We start from the raw sequence: 20,610 nt of genomic DNA on the forward strand, positions 1-20,610 counted from the left end.
GGATAAGGTCAGTTTGGCTAAATATGTTATTCTTCAAAGCACAGTAAATGTTTCCCAAAGTCAAGCACTGACCAAGGCAAAGAGAAGCAGTGTTGTTCAGTGGAAAGAGCCCAGGCTTGGGAGTCAGAGGTCATGGGTTCTAATCCCGGCTCCACCACTTGTCAGCTGTGTAACTTTGGGCAAGTCACTTCACTTCTCTGTGCCTCAGTTACCTCATCTGTAAAATGGGTATTAAGACTGTGAGCCCCACATGGAACAACCTGATTACCTTGTATTCCCCCAGCGCTTAGAACAGTGCTTGGCACATAGTAAGCGCTTAACAAATGTCATCATTATTATTATTATTGTTATTATTATTATTAAAGATCTTCATCCCAAGAGAAAGCATCTTACTTCCATGTGCTCCTATTACAGCAATAGAGGGTTTTAAGAAAAAACCTCTTACCACTGAAAGTCTTACTAGGGAATTCTTAGTTTTCCTCATTTGTAAGAAAATCCATTTTCTGCTAGATATTTTTAGTTGAAATTTTCTCTGATGGGCTATTATCTTACTGTATACCATTAGACCTTGATACTTTTCCAAATGGGTCATGTGATTTCTAAGCATCACTTTAACTACATTCTGAGTGACTGGTCTGGAAGGAGTCAGACAGTACTAAAGCTGTTCAACTACTGAGGGGGAGCTTCTATCCTGTCTGAAATTCCTATTGATAGACCGTTAATGTGCTTTACTGTTATCTATCTTAGGAAGTCAGCCTGTGTGGCTCAGTGCACGTCCTCATTAGCCGATCTCCTTTGTACCAAACAAACTGCCTATGTAAATGTAAAAATGTGATAGTCTGCAAAACAACTGCATGAGTGGGAACAGAACAACTCAACCATTGAAAGTCTCAGATAGTTAAACGCTGATGTGTCTTAATTGAATGAGGGATATTTTAACATGGATTTTTCTTTAAGTGGTGCGTATTTTTGCAATCCCTTTGCCAGAGTAGATTTTACATCTCAGAGGAGTTCAACTGCATTTCTAAACTGTAAGCGATGTTTTTAAAAAAGAAAAAATGAATAAAACTCTGTTCAAATCCCTTAATAAGGTTTACTTTATAAATGTCTCAGTTTAAAAACGGAATGTGCACGCATTCTCAGTGCTGATTTTATTAGCTAATCAGGCTGTTTGTAATTTTTCCAGGGAAACTGTTCATTTGCTGATGCACTTATCGGTTCTTTATAATTAGAGATCATTTACATGAACTGGTATTTTTGATTCTGTCCATTCTGAGAAACAAGCATAGCAGAGGAGTGTTGTAATGACCGGGCAACATGAGATTCCAAACGAATTGAAGAAACAGGAGGCATTCTCGTAATATTTCTGAATGTGTTTAGTTTCAGTGGATCAAATCTTTCCCATATCTGCATCCCAGCTATTTGGTTGTGATCAGATGATCAGGACTCAAGGAAGCGATTGGAGAGCTAGCTGGCTGCAGCTGCAATGTAGTCTGATTCCAGAGACAAGGAGCCACTGTTTTTCCAACATAGCGTAAACATAGAAGTTATTTTGTAGGCTTCAGGATGCAGCTATGGGCTGTGCTGCCAGCATTGTTCTGCTTCAAGCCTTTCGTGCTGTGGTACAGAGGAACTGTCCTCATATTTGTAGGCGACGACAGGAGGAATTGTCACATGAAATCCTGTCCCTGGATAATGAGGATGAAATGAGCCGACCCAGAACCCTCATCATCATGGTATGGTATACTTTGGAAAACAGGTCTGGCTGATAGAATTCTTAGTGTAGTTTCTGTTTGAAATGCTTGAACACAGATAAGGAAGACTTGCTAGTGTGACACCAGGTACTTCTCTACTATCTCTTTCAAAAGAGTTGAGGGGTTTTTTTTAGCCATCACAGAAAAGGCAAAATGCACTGGCTCTCTAAAATACTCTTCTATCCAGGATTTCAACACTATTGTTTGATGAAGTACAGAGGAAGCATTTGAGGTTTCCATTTCATTCAGTATGCATACTTGTCAGACTTTGAATTCCAAGAGATAATCAGAACAGATTGGTTGATTGCCGTGCTTTATTTTCTTAAAGAAATCTGTAGATTTAGACAAAACTGTCTCCTATAGATCCTTAATCCAAATTCTCTGAAGTAAAAATCACTTCTTTATATGGAAAATATCAAAACCACCTCAGAATTAAGAATTGATATTTTAGCGGAGAGCGGAATTCTTTGTTTTGCCTCCGCCTTTTCGGGAAAGTTGCTGCTTGTGAATGCATGATTTTGTCTTTTGGCTGTCACCTGTTATATCTAGTCCCTGATTTAAATTCAGAAAGCACTGCCAATCATTCATTATGATTCTGTTTGATCAGGAAGTATAAGATGTAGGACAAAGAGTCTTTTCTTATTTTAAGGTTTATTTCTGATGGGGAAGATATAACTGCTTAGTCACTGAAATTCCACACCAGGATGCAGACAGTGTGTTAAAGTTTCAGAAATTTAGACGATAGTTGGGTCTGAGTAGTTTAACACAATTGACTTTTTTCTTAGATGTCAGATATCAGGCACTGATCCAGTAGTTACTTTAAAAAAATGCCTTTACCCTGAGAAATCTTTAATTAAGACTTTCCACTTGACATGTTCCTCAGAGAGGCAAACTGTTAAAGGTCAATATATGCCAGTTTCTACAAGCCAATTTCCAGCACTTGCATTTTTTAAAAAAGAAACATAATGATGTTCTTTATGACCACTGTAGCCTCACAAGTGCATTCAAAAGAAAGGTTATCTAGATTAATTTCACAAACTAGAAATTTCTTCTTGGGGAAACTTGTACACAATTTTATGACAAATATAAATACTGCTACAACCATGTTTACTGCATTTCACACACTGCATAAAAGTGCATTTGCTTTACAAGCACTGTATTTGGAATGATGATGAAATGAACTTTTTCCATTTCTCTAGTATTTTTGCCTCCAACCTGTGGTACCACATGCATACTGCGATTATATAAAGAAAAATGCACTGATTTCATTTCTTTTATCTATTAAATCAGCTTAAAGAGTAATCATTTTTAAAACAGAACTTTAAAACAATCTGCATTCTAGAGCAGTCCTTAATTAAAGGTGGTTCATTAAAAAGATGTTAAAACTTAACTGCGGGAATTACTTAGGGAATAGTTGTAGCTCACCCAGGAAATTAACTTTAATAATGCCTTTTGAACGGCTTTCTGTCAAACTGCAAAGACTCATTACAGGAGAGTAAAATATACCTGTTAGAGAGGAGGTTCCACTTCTAACTCTCAGTTCACCATGTGCCTTCTCTTCAGTTCAGAGAAAATGGCTTAGCATCAAAATGAGAGGTATCTGAATTTGCTAATCCTTTTCATTAAGTTCTGTCCCAGAAAGAAGGAAATGATAAAGTTGTGGTGAATCAGGGAGAGTAAAATGCTCTGAGAAAAAAGTACTTATCCAGTTATAGTTTAAAACAACGTTGTCAGGGCAATAAGGTATTGATTACTACTCAGGAAAAAGTCTTTTTTCAAACACCTCCTCAGTGTGGGAAAGCAGCCCTGGACGAATCAGTGGATGCCCAGGAGAGTCTGGGAATGATTGATTTACTGGGTCTTGTTCCTCAAAGTATACAGGATGTGACTGAGGGGAGGCTGCTCCCTTAGAGCAATGCAGACCAGGCCAAGCCTCAAGGCAACAGGTGGAGCTTTGGGTTGGGAGGAGACTGACAGAGCTCCTCAGAGGCCCAGGCTTCAAAGCTACTCCACTCTAAAATATTTCAATCCACTATGGGACAGTCTGCCCTAGCAGACCTCAGAACTCAACTGTGTCCCCCAACAGCCCAAAAAAGCTCAATTATGTCCTCCTGGATAACTGATTAAGTAATTTTAAGACTGATGTTCCCTCACCTGCTCCCATATTACTGTTGTATTAATTGTCCCCCCCAGTTTGTTTTCCAGGTGAAGGGACTATCATAACCCACATTGGCTGACTTGTCGTACAATGGATTAACGCACTTCCTTTAGGAAACATGCCTGCCTGTGTTTAATTGTTGTGATTCTGGTTCAAGGAAAACTGGTCTTGTTCCCAACACCTTCTATAGAAATCCCAGTCAATATGAGATACTGCTATTTGGTGCTCATTCCTTTATCTATTTAAGCAGTCATCCTCTTAATACTCTCCTACCAAGACATATTGATTACATATTCTTTTTCTTCTGCCTTCTTGCTTCCAGCCACTCTCCTAACTCTAAAAACTTTCACTCTTTGTTCCTAGCACTTGTATTCATACACTTAGCCTGATGGGGAAGGGCCAAGATTCCTCCTTGTACTGGGAGACACTGTCATGTCCAGGATCTTTATGGGTGGGAAGGGGAAAAGAGCTATTGTGGGAATGAAGGTACTCCTCTTTGGGTCAGAAAGCAGTTACCTGAGCTGAAGGCATCTCCATTTCAGCTCCTCCTTCTGGCTACTCCCATAGGCAGCTCCTATTGCTGCTTGAGGACCTAATAATAATAACTGTGGTATGTATTAAGCACTTACTATGTGCCTGGGGTGGATACAAGCAAATCAAGTTGGACACATTCTCTGCCCCACGTAGGGCTCACAGTCATAATCCGCATTTTACAGATAATCTCACTAGGTCCAGTGAAGAGACTTGCCCAAAGCCACATAACGGATAAGTGGCAGAGTCGGGATTAGAACCATGGTCCTTCTGAGTCCCAGGCCCATGCTCTGTCCCCTAGACCACGCTGCTTCTCCTCCTTGTGACTCCTCTGGTACCGACCAATTTAGGATAGGCCTGTAGAGGAAGTAGTTGAGGTAGCTAACTCCAGAGCCCAAGCTGAAGCAGATGTAGGTAGGTTGGGCGGGAGGGGTAAAGTAAGGTCCCAGGCCAGATTTCAGGAGCAGAAAGCCGTAACACTTTCATCTCCTCCAAGAGGCCTTCCCCTACTAAGCCCTTGTTTCCTCTTCTCCCACTCTCTTCTGAGTCACCCTTGCACTTTCATTCATTCATTCATTCAATCGTATTTATTGAGCACTTACAGTGTGCAAAGCACTGTACTAAGCACTTGGGAAGTACAAGTTTGCAACATATAGAGATGGTCCCTACCCAACAGAAGGCTCACTGCATTTACTCCCTTTATTCACCCCTCCCTCAGCCCCACAGCACTTACGTACATGTCTGTAATTTCTTTATATTAGGGCCTGTCTCCCCTTCTAGACTGCAAGCTTGTTGTGGACATGGGACATATCTACCAACTCTGTCTCCCAAGTGCTTAGTACAGTTCTGTTCACACAGTAAATGCTCACCAAATATGATTGATTGAGTCCAGAGTCAGTATGGTAAGAGCTGGGTCTAAGAACAAGGAAGGAAGAACTCGGTACCAGAGCTGCACGCAGAAGGTGACTTAGCAGTGGTGAGTGGAGGAGCTCGTCTGCTCTATAAGGAAGACTGACCATAAGAAATGAGAAAACATAGCTAGTCCTTATCTTTTATGTCAGCCAGAGACTCCCAGGAAAACCTTTACTACATAAATCTTAACTTTTCTTTGATTTTGGATGCCACAAAAACCATCATGCCCAAATTTAATAAGAGATGAGCAAAACAAGCAAGATTTGTTTCACTGAGGGGAACAGTCTCTTTTCCATAAACAGTCTATGCTTCCCAATATTCTTTTCTGAAGCTTTTCCCAAAAAAATGAGGAATGTGGAACATCTATCTTCTCTCCCTATCCCCTTGGCTCCTAACTATCTCATTTCTCTCTCTCTCTCTCTCTTTCTCTCTCTCTCTCTCTCTCTCTCTCTCTCTCACACACACACACACACAAAAAAAAATGTTGCTTATTTACATAAAGCATGTTTAGAGTCCCGTTTAGTGTTCCTGGTTAATATCTGGGATGAGTTGATTGGTAGATCAGTACTGAGAAGTTAGATAAACCTGTTGAGAAATGAATTTTAGGTATTACGCTTTTGCTGATTGGTTACATATAACTTGTCCTGACCTGGAGAGATTGGACTAGTGGGGGCTGGAGGAGAGGGTATTCATTATGGACTTTCTGTGGAGTAGTGCTTTTCTGCCCTCTGGTATGCTATAAAATCTTTCTGTGCTTTCAAGTTTCCCATCTAAGATGTGGAGGCTACTACTTCCCTGTTGGTAAAGTACTTTTAGAGCCTTGAAGCTTCATATGAAGGTATATATTATTTATGAATTGGGAAATTCATTTTTTCTTTCTCTCAGGTTGTAATTGCTGTGGAAGTTGTTGTTTTCCCTATATGTCTCCTTTGGTAAGGGCAAGGCTTGACTTGTAAACATTTCTAAATGCAGGAAATAAGCAACCTCAACTAACCCAACCATTTTTTTTTTCACTTGAGCTCCCAATTCTTGTTCTTGTTTAATGGAACACTTGGGAAAATCATGAAAATGGCCATCAGAGATTACATTGAGTTCAAAACACATTGGAGTGCTTATGTCATTAAATTAATATACAATGACCAACATAAATTAAATCCTACTTAATGCAATATGACTTTGATTGGTTCCCCTTTAAACAGGACCACTATGAAGAAGAGAAAATTATGAAATTAATGAGGAAATTGTCAGCAATACTTTGTGGACAGTAAGCAGATTTTAAAAAAAGATTCCCTGGCTGCACTAAGTGAACAATAATAATAATAATAACTATGGTATTTGTTCACTGCATATTATGTTTCATGCACTGCACTAAGTGCTGGGGTGGATACAAGCAAATTGGGTTGGACGTAGCTCTGAATAGCCCCTCTCCTTATGTGTTAGAAGGAACTGAGGGTGATTAGAGCCTTAGGAAATCTTTAATTCATAACCCTTTGGAGGCTCAAAGAAGATTTCATGACCCTTTTGATGATTTTGCACATGACTACATCAGGTTTTACTGAACAAAAACTGATAGAACTCAAAAATTAAAAATTTCAAAAAAAATTAAGTCAATGCACCCACTCACATGGAAAGGGACAAAGAAAAATGGTGAGGGAAAAAGTGACTATAATAATCATGGTTTTTATTAAGTGCTTAACAGGTACCAAGCAGTGCACTGAACATTGGAGTAGATACGAAACCATCAGGTTAAATACAGCCTCTTATCATACTTGGGACTCATAATCTCAAGTGGGGAGAACTGGTAATTTATCCCCATTTTACAGATGATGTTATTGAGGCCCAGAGAGGTTAAATGATTTACTTTAAGTCATACGGCACGTTAGAGATAGACCTGGGATTAGAATGCAGGATTCTTGACTCTGAGATCCATGCTCTTTCCATAGGATAAGTGAGTAGAGATGAACAATTATGTAGTGTTTTTGAACAATATTGAAATCAGCCTAGTTATCCCCCGGACATACCCATCCCCAGATTTGATATTTTAGGCATGACTTTTTCAGTTTGATTATCTGTCATGTGCAAATTCACCAGGTATCACTCACATCATTTGTGATATTTATTGAGCATCTACTTGAGTGGAAAGCCATGTAATAAGTTCTTGGAAGAGTACAATAGAAGCAAGACACACAGTTACTGCCCTTCATTATTAGGTTGGGCAAGACTGACAAAATTATTTACAAATAGTAGGAGGAAGAGTACTAATAATCAATTGATCAATGGTATTTATTTAGCCCTTATTCTGTGCAGAGTCCTGCATGAAGGACATGGGAGAGTACAATAGAGTAGATATGTTCCTTGCTCTTAAAGTGCTTACAACCTAGTAAGGTGGTAGAAGTAGTGATAGTAGCATTTTTAAGCACCCACTTGGTGTGATGAACTCTACTCTGTGCTTGTGAAGTGCAGAATAGCAAAATGCCAAATTCCCTGTTCACAAGAAGCATACCCTCCAATGGAAGAGACAGACAGAAATTATGTATAGTGATCAAAATAGTTGAGTAGGCATACATTCATGAGTGCTAACAAGGGAGTAAATATCTTAAGTCCTAGAGTTGGCTGTTGAGATAATATTGCTCAGGGTGCTGCGATATTAACTGGGAAAAGCTGATTGAAAAAAGGGGGATTTCAGTAGGCATTGTAATGTAGGAAGATCTGAAGTCTTATGTGGAAAGGGAGTTCCAACGTAGGGTATCAGTGTGAGTGAAGGGATGGAGGTGAGGTACAGCTAGAAAGCTGTTTTGTTTTTTTTGAAGCAAGACAAGCCTGCTGGGGAGTGAGAGGAGACAACAGAGAGGTAAGGTGGGATCAGATGCTAGAAGTTTTGTCTAATGTAAAGTGATACAAAGAGCTAGTGGGGGAGGAAGGACAACAGTATAGCAGGAAGTAGTGCAAATGTATCAGGATGAACTATCTGGATAAATAATTGAATATACAAATGAAAATACATATAAAAATATAAATAGGTATATAAAGTGCTGAGGTTAGAACTGAAATATATAAGTGCTGAGCATGATAGCGAGTAGATGGGACTGCCAGCTTTCCATTTTATTTCTGCTTTGTAGGCTTGGCTGAAGTCAGTCTCAAAGAATGTTTTGATGAATGCTAAACCCTGATTTTATCCTATGAAACTTTAGGCGACTCAAGGAGACATAGGCAAATCAGTCACACTCTTCACAGATATGCTTAGGTAAATGAATTGGCCTGTTATAGTTGAAGTTTAATTAGTGCCGCTTCCTGATATTGGAGTGTGGGAAAATGGAAACTCAGGATTGTTAATTCACCATAACATTGTAATGTTACTTAAATGAATTAGTTTCCTTATTCAAGCAAATACTCCTAAATTATCTCTTAAAGACCTTCATTTATTAATTTATTCCATGATATAACCTAGTTGTCATGCTCTCTACCAATTATTTTTCACTATTTTTCTATTCACTTTTCTATTAAAAATGCAAAGCTATTTGTGTGCAATGAAGTTTATTTTAAATTCAGTAAAATTATCGTTTACCTTATGGAAAACAGTACTTTTACACAAACCGTGAAGGATAAAGAAAGAGGAAAAATGATGCATCACATCAATTTAATTCCTAATTCACATGTGGATTGATTTTTATTGCGAGCACATAACACCTTTTATTTATTTAAAGCAATCTACCAATCTGAAGCAGTATCCCATGAGTAAGACAGTTAAACAGCAGTTACTTTGAGATGTCTTAACCCCTTAAGGCCAAAGGGAAATCAGTCAATCACTAGGATTTATTGATTGCCTAATGGGTGCAGGGCACTGCACTGAACGCTTGGACATTCCTTATAGGCACTGGAAGTGTGGTTTGCCTCTCTAGACTTTCCCAAGCACTTAACATGGTTCTTACACTCAGTAGGCCCTCAATAAATACCACTGACTAAGTATTCATATCCAACAGACCACCATTTTCCCCCTCTTCAAGATCGTACTAAAATCATATCTTTTCCTGACCTTCCCTCATTTCCTCATCCTATTATCCTCCCCTCTGCATCATCTTCACTATTTAAGCACATTGATAATCACTCCACCTCCAGCACTTAGGTACACATCCTTATATTCTGCCACTTCTATCTGTCTCCCCCACTAGATTGTCAACTCCTTGAGGACAGGGATCATGTCTACCAACTCTATTGCACTGTACTCTCCCGAGGCTTAGGGCTCAATAAATAATATTGTTGTATCGAATGATTACAGTTGATTAAGAGACAAAGTACCGGACCTCGAAGACCTTATGCTTTAACTGATAGACTGATAGGTACAAGACATTCAGCTTCTGTCCAGTACTAAAATGGATTTGAAAACACATAAGTATGGTATTTAATGGCATAAGGTTCACGCTATCTTAATTTGACTGAAATATACTATTTAGAGAAAAAGCAACCCATTTAATAAAGGTTAGTATTTTTCCCAGGTTGTTTAGTTTCTGCCTGATAAGTAGGGTAGCCCCTGGAGGCCCCTATGGATTATGATGCAGGAAATACTGGCTGTGCATGTGGGGTAACTTAGTGATAACAGGGATGCTAATTGCCTAAAGTATATTTGACTGTTTGACTGGATTATGAGTGTGCCCAAATGCCTGTCTGATTTGCCTACATCCAGTTGAAGGGTTTAATTCTACAATCTTTTAATGAGCCACCTCCTTTAACTGGTTCCTGAAGACAGGATCTGGCTTTTTTTAAATTTAATGGTATTTGTTAAGTGCTTACTTTGTGCCAGACACCGTGCTAAGCACTGTAGTAGATACAACCTAATCAGGTTGGACCCAGTCCATGTCCCACGTGGGGCTCACAGTCTTAATTGCCATTTTACAGATGAGGTAACTGAGGCACAGAGGAGTTGAGTGACTTGCCCAGGGTCACACAGCAGACAGCTGGTAGAGCTGGGATTAGAACCCAGGTCCTTCTGACTCCAAGGTCCATTCTTTATAATAATAATAATAATAATAATAATGGCATTTATTAAGTGCTTACTATGTGCAAAGCACTGTTCTAAGCGCTGGGGAGGTTACAAGGTGATCAGGTTGTCCCCCGGAGGGGGGGGGGGGGTCACAGTCTTCATCCTCATTTTACAGATGAGGAAACTGAGGCCCAGAGAAGTTAAGTGACTGGCCCAAAGTCACACAGCTGACAATTGGCAGAGCCAGGATTTGAACCCCTGACCTCTGACTCCAAAGCCTGTGCTCTTTCCACTGAGCCACGCTGCTTCTTTATGCACTAGGCACATTGCTGATACATTTGAAACACCTGCAGATCGTATGATGAAATCTGATGTGGGCAATTTTCATCATTAACATATGCATGTCTCCTCCAATTTTCAGCTAGACCAGGGGAAGGAGCTTGTGACAAGGTGATTGTCCCAGATATCTAGCATTATTTTGCCTGATAAATAGGTCATAGTTCAAAAAGGTGCTAATCCTATGTGGAACTCTAATATCCTGTGACAGTCTCTCCAAGGTTACCTGAGTCTAGAGCCAGAGGTGAGAGGATAACTCAACTCCTGGAATGAGAGGGCAGGGCCAAGGGATTTCAAGGAGCTGCCACTCCAATGCTCCTTTAAATGCCTTGCTCTTCCAACAAAACTGGGGATAGCCCATGGGCTGGAGGAGAAGGGGAAGGGGGCTGGAGGGAGCTCACCTACTGAGAGCTCACCTCCTCCAAAAGGCCTTCCCAGATTGAGCCCCCTTTTTCCTCTCCTCCTCCCCATCCCCCCCCCGCCCTACCTCCTTCCCCTCCCCCCAGCACCTGCATACATGTTTGTACAGATTTATTACTCTATTTATTTTACTTGTACGTATTTACTATGCTATTTATTTTCTTAATGATGTGCATCTGGCTTTATTTCTGTTTGTTCTGACAACTTGACACCTGTCCACATGTTTTGTTTTGTTGTCTGTCTCCCCCTCCTAGACTGTGAGCCCGTTGTTGGGTAGGGACCGTCAACTGTTGCCAACTTGGACTTCCCAAGAGCTTAGTACAGTGCTCTGCACACAGTAAGCGCTCAATAAATACGATTGAATGAATGAATGAATAAGGCATTTGAAGCTGTGGCTAGAGCTTCTACGGCCCTTCATACAGCCTGTGCCACAGGAGTGCAGGTCCCCAGGGTGACTCCCACACACCTCCCAAAGAGTGCCGGCTCACTGCAGGGGTGGACAGTGTGGCTGGTGGCCGACTTGACTACCTGGGACCCAGAAGCCCACCCCCAGACCATAGCCTCAAGCTAGGGCTGGCACCATGGCAAGAAAGTCTGTTTTTTGGCATATGTGCCAGTGATGGGCAATCCAGCTCGGGTACTGTCCTGGAGTCCTTCGGATCCAGGTGGCTTGACTCCAAAAATAAAAGCCTACTAGGAATCAATTCAAACCAGAACGGACATGCTGGCTGTTATTCTTGTACCAGTGCTCCATTCCAGAGTGGAGCACCTGACTCCCTAACTCCCCACCTTCCTGGCCCTGAATGCCCTTGTCTTTTTTTTTTTAATGGCATTTATGTGCCAAGCACGGTTCTAAGCACTGGGGAGGTTACAAGGTGATCAGGTTGTCCCATGGGGGGCTCACAGTCTTAATCCCCATTTTACAGATGAGGGCACTGAGGCCCAGAGAAGTGAAGTGACTTGCCCAGTCACACAGCTGACAATTGGCAGAGCAGGGATTTGAACCCATGACCTCTGACTCCAAAGCCTGGGCTCTTTCCACTGAACCACGCTGCTTGTCTTCCCCTCCCAGGTCTCTGGGAATATGGGTGCTGCTTCTGATACATAGCACCAGGTAGAAAGGGCCATGGCCTTATGGATAGAGCACAGCCCTAGAAGGCTGAAGGTCATGGGTTCTAATCCTGCCTCCACCACTTGTCTGCTGTGTGACCATATCATTTCACTTCTCTGGGCCTCAGTTACTTCATCTGTAAAATGGGGGTTGAGACGGTGAGCCTCACGAGGGCCAGGGACTGTGTCCCACCTGATTTGCTCGTATCCACCCCAATGCTTTGTGAAGTGCCTGGCACACAGTAAGTGCTTAATAAATACTATCATTATTATTATTATCATTATTATTATTATAGCCATACTGGAAAGGAGAGAACACACCAGCTGAAAAACACAGTCCTGTATAAAAGAAGATAAATAGCCACCCTATCAAAAAATCAGGTTCTCATAACAAGATTAAAAAACAGAACTGAATCACATGCTATATATATATATATATATATATATTACTTCCATTGAATATTTCCAAAAGTGCATAGTTCGAAATGCTATCTTGACATGTGTCTCATCTACTTCCCCAAAATAATCAATGCTTCAACATGGTTGCAGGCTACAAGCTAGTCTTTCAGTTTGCAAAGTAGGAGTATTATCACTTTCCCTCTGCCCTTGAACGCCATCATTTGATATTATTGTTATTATTATTAATAAGCATATTTATTGAGTGCTTACCATGTGCAAAGCAGTGTACTAAGTGCTTGGGAGAGTACAATATAACATCGGACACATACCCTGCACACAACAAGCTCGCAGGGTAGAGGGAGCAAGATTCTGGGTATGGGGAAGCTCAGGAGAGAGATGAGGAGGATGTTGCTGAGAGACTCTTTATCAACATCCACACCACAGTCCAAATCACTCCCACTTATGCCCAGCAGATGTTGGGATGAAAGTTTCATTATTACCCTTAGGGGAGCATTAGGTACCTTCTTTCTTTTTCTCTCCCTTTCTACCTTTCTCTCTCTCTCTCTCTCTCTCTCTCTCTCTCTCTGTATGAACCCCCCCTCCTTTCCTAGTACCATTACTAATAATACTAATTGTGTTATTTCTTAAGCACTTAATGAACACCCCCCCCCCCCTTTCCTAGTACCATTACTAATAATACTAATTGTGTTATTTCTTAAGCACTTACTGTGTACTTTGTGGACAGTACCGAATGCTGAAGTAGATCAATTAATCATTGATATTTATCGAGCGATTACTGTGTGCAGACTACTTAAAATAAAAATTCAGGTCAGAAATGGAACTTATCCTATATGGGGCTCACAGTCTCAGGGGGATGGAGGATGGTTATTTAATCTCCATTTGAAAGGTGAGAAAACTGAGACACAGAGAAGTTAAATATCTTGCCCAAGATCACACAGCAGGCAAATGAAGGAGCTGGAATTAGAACCCACATCCTCTTATTCCCAGACTTGTGCTCTTTTGACTTGGCCTTGCTTCTACTAAATTTAGGATTTCTGATGCCTATCTGGGTGGTAGTTTCTGAAACAGGCCCTTGCCATTCTTAACTAAGCACCGAGGACCGACCCACAAGAACATAGGTGCCCACATGGTGGGGGCAATGAAGGTGAGAACCTCTACAGTTTTCTGATTGAACTCCCAAGCTCCCTTATCCCAGGCCTCTGACAATACCTGAGAGTTTCCAATCAGGGCTGAAAAGGCACAAAATGATGGTTTTCTGACTTAATAGTTCTCTGAAACCTCTCGAACCTCATTTCCCACCCCTAAAATCCTGCCCCTCTCTCCACTCCTCCCTCAAAATGAAAGGTTGTCAACCTATACAGCAGAAATATAGAGACAACAGACTATTTCTCCACTGTGGGGATCAAATAGTAATAATTGTGGTATTTGGTAAGCACTTACTGTGCTCCAAGCACTGCTCTAAGTGCTGGGGTAGACACAAGATAATCAGGTTGGACACAGTCCCTGTCCCACGTGGGGCTCACTATCTTAATCCCCATTTTACAGATGAGGCAACTGAGGCAGAGAGAAGTTGAGTGACTTGCCCAAGGTCACACAGACAAGTGGCAAAGCTGGGATTAGAATCCAAGTCCTCTAACTGCCAGGCCCATGCCCTTTCTGCTAGGCCACAATCAAATGATTCTCTTGCCTCCATAGCCCATCAGCTGTAATGATCATAACTACTTTCAGCCCCATAGAACTGGCACTGGTACTTCCCCCTTGGTTACAGAAATAAATTAAATTTCATCCCTAAAGAGTACTCATGGCCTTTTAAATTTTGTTTGTAACAGTATGTAAGGCAGTCCCGCTTCTCCCTCCCCATTTTAGAAAACGAGAGTGAGCGTTTAAAGCAAGAAATATAATGAGTGAAAAAAGGAAAGAAAGAAGAAGAGAAAGGAGATGGTGGGAAGAGGTGGTGAGGGAGAGGGAAAGAAAGATGGGGAGTGGGAGAGAGACACTGAGACACTCAATAAGATAGCTGGCCAGTCAAAAGGTATTGCTGGAATGAAAGGCCATTGGGTGAAGCAAGTGAGGGAGAAAAAAAAGAAAGGAAAGCATTGATCAAAAGCCAAAGAGAGTTCTAAGCAAGGAAGGGCTCACTGAAGGGAAAAAAAGAGAAGTGAAGTGTGAAATACCTTTTCTTGCATCTCAAATCAAATTGGCTTGCTGGTGTTAGAAGATACTTCTGTAAGGTTTGCTTTTCAGCAACCATTTCTTTTTTTGCCATTCTAATGGAGCGAGGCATTTCAACCTTGTTAGTTGCTTTTCCATGTTTTCCTTTTCTTTGAAAATAGCCTTCCTTGTAAACCATCTAGCCTGATACTCGAGAAAAAATAATCAGGAATTATTTAGGGGTAAAAATAAATCTACCGCATCTCTCTTAATGAACTTGTAAAGCTGAATGGAGTGTAATAATTCTCTTCCTGGTGCTCCTGGCACAAACTGTACTTCTGTTCATCTAATCTGCTGTGTTCAACTACTAGGTGAAGCTTCTGCTATTCATTCATTCTTTCAATCGTATTTATTAAGCACTTACTGTGTGCAGAGCACTGTACTAAGAGCTTGGGAGGTACAAGTTGGCAACATATAGAGACGGTCCCTACCCAACAACGGGCTCACAGTCTAGAAGGGGGAGACAGACAACAAAACAAAACATGTAGACAGGTGTCAAAGTCGTCAGAACAAATAGAATTAAATTCTGCTTATATCTGACAGACAGATGAACCAATGAATATTTAACATTTTTTAAAAACTCTGCCCTTGCTTCATTCCAGCTGAATGAAAACAGAAAGTTTGCTTTAATAATTAGCCATCATAAGAGCATTCAGTCTAGGGGAGTAGAAAGGCATTACTAGATTACAGATCTGCATTGTCTTTTGATGACTAAAATATTTTATTGAGTCCATGGATTAGTCTCAAAACAGATGGAATCTTTTCCATTTTCCTCCCTTAAATTCTCCCAAATCTATTCTTGGGATAATAGGGAAATCTGCTTAATTTAAATGCGGTAGAATTGTGCAGACTTTGCAGTGATCTCACGTTGCTTGATTTTTCTGATGTTCTTGGATGAGAGCGGGGAGAAAAAGGAAAAAGAAGTGGGGAAAAAGAAAATGTTTGCCAACTCTTTTGACACTCCCTGAATTCAAGTGTCTACAAAGACCATCTGTGGCTGTTTCTCATCCATTTTAAAAGTCCCCTTAGCAAGCGAAAAAGCCTAGTCCCAGCAAAGACACAGAAAGAGGGAGAATACACATGAATGGATGACTCACTGCTGATCTGAATGAATGCTTTTGTTTAAAGTTAGTAAGTTGCTTTGAGCTCCCTGGAAGGTGATTGCTTCTTCTTAGATGAGGCATACCTGTATCCCACTTTCAGCTGTGTTGTTAGCCAATATTACATTATCTTCCACATCAGTCCAATTGCAGTTCTTTCTTAATTTACGGCTCATAGGAGCAGCAATGTTGGACTGAATGGCTTACATATTAACATTGTGACTTCTTTTTTTCATGATTGGGTAGATGGGATTTCTATGGAGGCTTGAGGGTCAAAGAGGGAAAAACTGGAAACTTTGATCCCTTTTACCATTGTAGACATGATCCTGCTATTTATAGACTTGAAAGCTTAGGCTGATTGATCCATTTAGGACAGTGTAAGGTCTCTCTACTTAGAAATTGTCTTTGTGGATCCTAATTAAACTAGTGATTAGGTTAAGGTTTCTTGGATTATTTCTCAAATGTCCCTAATGCCTGAAGGAATTTTCTGGCAAAACAGGGCAAGTAACACATTGAAAGAAGAGATTAAACATACTGGGCTCAAGCCTTTTCATTCTTTTTATTAGAGAAAGACTTTCAGTGGAAAGAGCCCAGGCTTGGGAGTCAGAGGTCATGGATTCTAATCCCAGCTCCACCCCATGTCTGCTGTGTGACTTTAGGCAAGTCACCTCACTTTTCTGGGCCTCAGTTCCCTCATCTGTAAAATGGGGATTAAGACTGTGAGCCCCACGTGGGACAATCTTATCACCTTGTATCCCCCCGAGCTTAGAACAGTGCTTCGCACATAGTAAGCGCTTAACAAATGCCATCATTATTATTATTATTGTTATCCAATTCATCTTTCCCCAAATCAGATACCTGGTTTCTATAGTCAAGTAATTACTAAATGATTTTTAATCAAAGAAACAATTTTTTATCATCATCACTCGGTATTGTTTGATGACTAACTGGTTGACTGGTAACTGCTGTAGTATGGCCAATTGGGAATTTAGACCATGCTTTAAAAATTGCTTTCATGAACAGTCTCCATGCATAGACATTTTAGAATGAATGAAAATTCATTGTATTGCTGTGGCAATGTACAAACTCTAGGTCTTCTCCTGAGCCTCAACCCACAGAAAATCCATTCTGAAAAGGTTGTTTTGTGATCTCAGAGAAATGCATGATATGGATGTGAAACCAGCAAGGATATTGGGCCAGTCTTGGCTCTGTGTTCCTGCTATGATAGTGGGTTGGCCTGGAGCAGTCACTAAAATACAAACTTGTATGAGGATGGGATAATCAATCAATCAATGGTATCTACTGAGTGTTTACTATGTGCACTGTAATAAGAACTTGCCAGAGTACAATACAGCACCCTGGATATCAGTCTTAGTATGTAACCTGCTTACAGTTGTGGATCAGACATTATAAAATTTGATGAAGCCAACCTTCATTGTTTACCAGGAAAGAGTGACAATTTAAAAATAAGTTAGTACTGTTTTCTTGTTCAATATCAGGAGCTATTTCCAAGCAGGGAGTGTTTTCAGAATGCCAGGCAACTTATAGTGCTGATGACCTGTAAGGCCATGCTATTAAGGCAGGACTTTTCCATTTTATTTAAGACATAACCCGGAATAGCATTCCACTCCCTCTGTTGATTCAGGAAGTGAAAAGCATCTAGCTGGCAAGTCTCCATGGGAGATGTATATGTTTGAGTGGGGTTTTTTTTCCTGTTGATCAGAATCTACTCAGGTCAAAGCAAACGTTCTATTCCCAGGGTAAGTAAATCAAAAATCAAAGGATTATGGAACCAAATACCACTCTATCCACAGTTTAGTCTAATCCAGGAATCTCCATGTCAGCACAATGAGCTAAGTGGTAGACTGTACTTGAATGTGGTCAGTCTCATTGCCCTGACCTTGGGGTTCACATTGTGTCCAGCGGGGCAGACATGGATTTGCTAAGGGCACTTATGGTTCCACCTCTCACTTTTGGCTCCTTGGTCTGAGTATCTCAGCAGTTTCCTGGACTTTAGGAGTGAGAGTAGAGGGGAAAGGAATGATAAGGGGAGAGCAAGGTGGAAGGAAATGAAGTGGAAAAAAAACCCAACATTTAACAGGAGGTAAAAGTGGATTACCCCATCAGGAATGAAAGATGGGTCTCAGTCCTTCATTCATTAATTCAGTCATACTTATTGAGTGCTTACTGTGTGCCAAGTACTGTACTAAGTGCTCGGGAGAGTACTGTTATTGATGAGTAGGATGCAAAATAGGTTAACCGGTTTAAATCAGCCGCAGGGCGCAGATAGGAAAAATGACTCAGAGATGTGAGTTCAGATAGAGCAGGAAAGGTAGGAAGGTTCAATACCTGCCCGCTCACCTCTCGAGAGAGGTACGAGTGGCAAGCAACCCCGAACCCAGTCGCTTCTTCCTCTTTTATTTGGTTCCCGATCCGAGCTACACAAAGGATTCCCACGTACGTGCCTCATGTGAAACCTTGGCATTCATAGATCCTGAGTTAAATTACAACCCTTTGTTGTCAAGGTTTGGTTAATGTCAAAATCCCTGTTATTGGGATGTTATCAGGAGATAACGGTCAGCACGGCATGGGGACATCTCAAACAGAGAGGAGCCACTTTGGTTAATGTAGCTTTGCACACACTGGAGTGCTTTCGGTCTGCACAAAATTGAAGGGTTACTGTTGGTATGCACAAGATGGAGTCAGTCATGCCAAGTTCACTGGTGGACAACAGTACGATTCAATACAAAAATAAATGGACACATTCTCTTCCCACAATGAGCTTATATACTTCAGATGGCAGCACTCACATTCTCTCATATCATGTTACCATTGGGGCATAGAGTGCAATGTGTGAGTTGGCAGATGGAGGTGCAACACATTGCAAGGCCTCTGTGTGGTCTTAATCGAAGTTAGTCAACTGCAGTTTAAACTGGGGGTAACCTAAGTTTCTTGCTTCCTGGAGCAGTGACCGTTCCACTAGGCCAACAGCAGGGCTGTGGGAAAATTGTGAAACAACTCAGCGAAAAGAAGTTGTTCATATTAGGCTTTTTTAAAATAATAATAATGATGGCATTTATTAAGCGCTTACTCTGTGCAAAGCACTGTTCTAAGCACTGGGGAAGTTACAAGGTGATCAGGTTGTCCCAAAGGGGGCTCACAGTCTTAATCCCCATTTTACAGATGAGGTAACTGAGGCACAAAGAAGTTAAGTGACTTGCCCGAAGTCACACAGCTGACAGTTGGCAGAGCTGGGATTTGAACCCATGACCTGACGGCAAAGCCCATGTTCTTTCTACTGAGCCACGCAGCTTCTCTACGAAGGCTGCTTCTCTTCCGTGAATTATTTTAATTCACATGAACTCTGGATTCCTGCAGTACTTGACCCTACCTGATATTTGTGGTCAGTTGTAATTAGTATTATTAGCTATAACATGATATATATTAAGTGCTTATTCATTGTGAAGTACTAGGCAAAGTGCTAGGGTAAATGCAAGGAATACAGATTGTATAAATTCCTGGTCTTAAGTGGGGCTCAGAACTAGCAACAAAAATGGCAGTTATTGAGCTCCCACTGGGAGCACTGAACTGTATCTCTAAACCTTTGGGAAAGGCGAACAGAAACATGAGGCATAGTGCCTGACCACCAGCCACTTATCCCCAGTTGCTGAGGCAGATATAAAATTATTTACAAATAGAGGAAGCCAAATGGGATTAAACATTAACAGAGAGAACAATAACACTAAGAAAGAAAACAACAAAAACTTACAAAATAAAGGATGTTAACATAGTTCTTCCTTGGAGGAGTCCTCAGCTATCATCTCACAGCTGGAGGACTGATCTCTGTTTGTATATTGGGTCAGCCTCATCAAACTCTTCTGAAGGCAGGGGATGGGACTTTAAGCTCCGCTTTGTCTGGTGGAGGCAATAAGGCTGGTCCAGCAGCCAGCAGCTGCAGGGACTGTGGAATTCTTGATCTTCTTTGGAAGCTCTTTGAAAGCAGGGATCTCCAAGTCTCCCACGTGCTTAGTTCAGTGCTCTGCATACAGTAATCCCTCATCTTACCTCCTTCCCTTCCCCACAGCACCTGTATATATGTATATATGTTCGTACATATTTATTACTTTATTTATTTATTTATTTATTTTACTTGTACATATCTATTCTATTTATTTTATTTTGTTAGTATGTTTGGTTTTGTTCTCTGTCTCCCCCTTTTAGACTGTTAGCCCACTGTTGAGTAGGGACTGTCTCTATATGTTGCCAACTTGTACTTCCCAAGTGCTTAGTACAGTGCTCTGCACACAGTAAGCGCTCAATAAATATGATTGATTGATTGATCAAGTACCATTGATGGATTGGTTAACTGTGGGTGAGTGGCCACTCAGTCCACCCGGAGTTGAGTGGGGAGTTATTGTTAATAATAATAATAATAATGTGTGGTATTGTACTAAGCGCTGGGGTGGATACAAGCAAATCAGATTGGACACAGTCCCTGTCCTACATGCGGCTCACAATCTTAATCCCCATTTTACCGATGAGGAAACTGAGGCACCAAGAGGAGAAGTGACTTGCCCGAGGTCACACAGCAGATGAGTTGGCAGAGCTGGGATTAGAACCCATGACCTCTGACTTCCAAGCCCGTGCTCTTTCCACTAGGCCATGCTGCTTCTCCTAGTT

The 20,610-nt window shown here is 41.1% G+C and overlaps 1 protein-coding gene across 6 annotated transcripts in view; it reads left to right on the forward strand.

Annotated features, from left to right (window-relative positions):
* The first annotated feature begins 1,556 nt into the window (after positions 1–1,556).
* Positions 1,557–20,610, forward strand: part of DOCK10 (dedicator of cytokinesis 10) — a 247,672-nt gene continuing 228,618 nt past the window's right edge. For all 6 annotated transcript variants that reach the window (XM_038748917.1, XM_038748915.1, XM_038748916.1 and 3 more), the window contains exon 1: positions 1,557–1,736. In XM_038748917.1, the coding sequence (XP_038604845.1) occupies positions 1,575–1,736 (162 nt within the window). In that variant the 5' untranslated portion in view covers positions 1,557–1,574. The remainder of the gene's footprint in view (positions 1,737–20,610) is intronic.

The sequence above is a fragment of the Tachyglossus aculeatus genome, chromosome 7, assembly GCF_015852505.1.
Source record: "Tachyglossus aculeatus isolate mTacAcu1 chromosome 7, mTacAcu1.pri, whole genome shotgun sequence".
Taxonomy (NCBI): domain Eukaryota; kingdom Metazoa; phylum Chordata; class Mammalia; order Monotremata; family Tachyglossidae; genus Tachyglossus; species Tachyglossus aculeatus.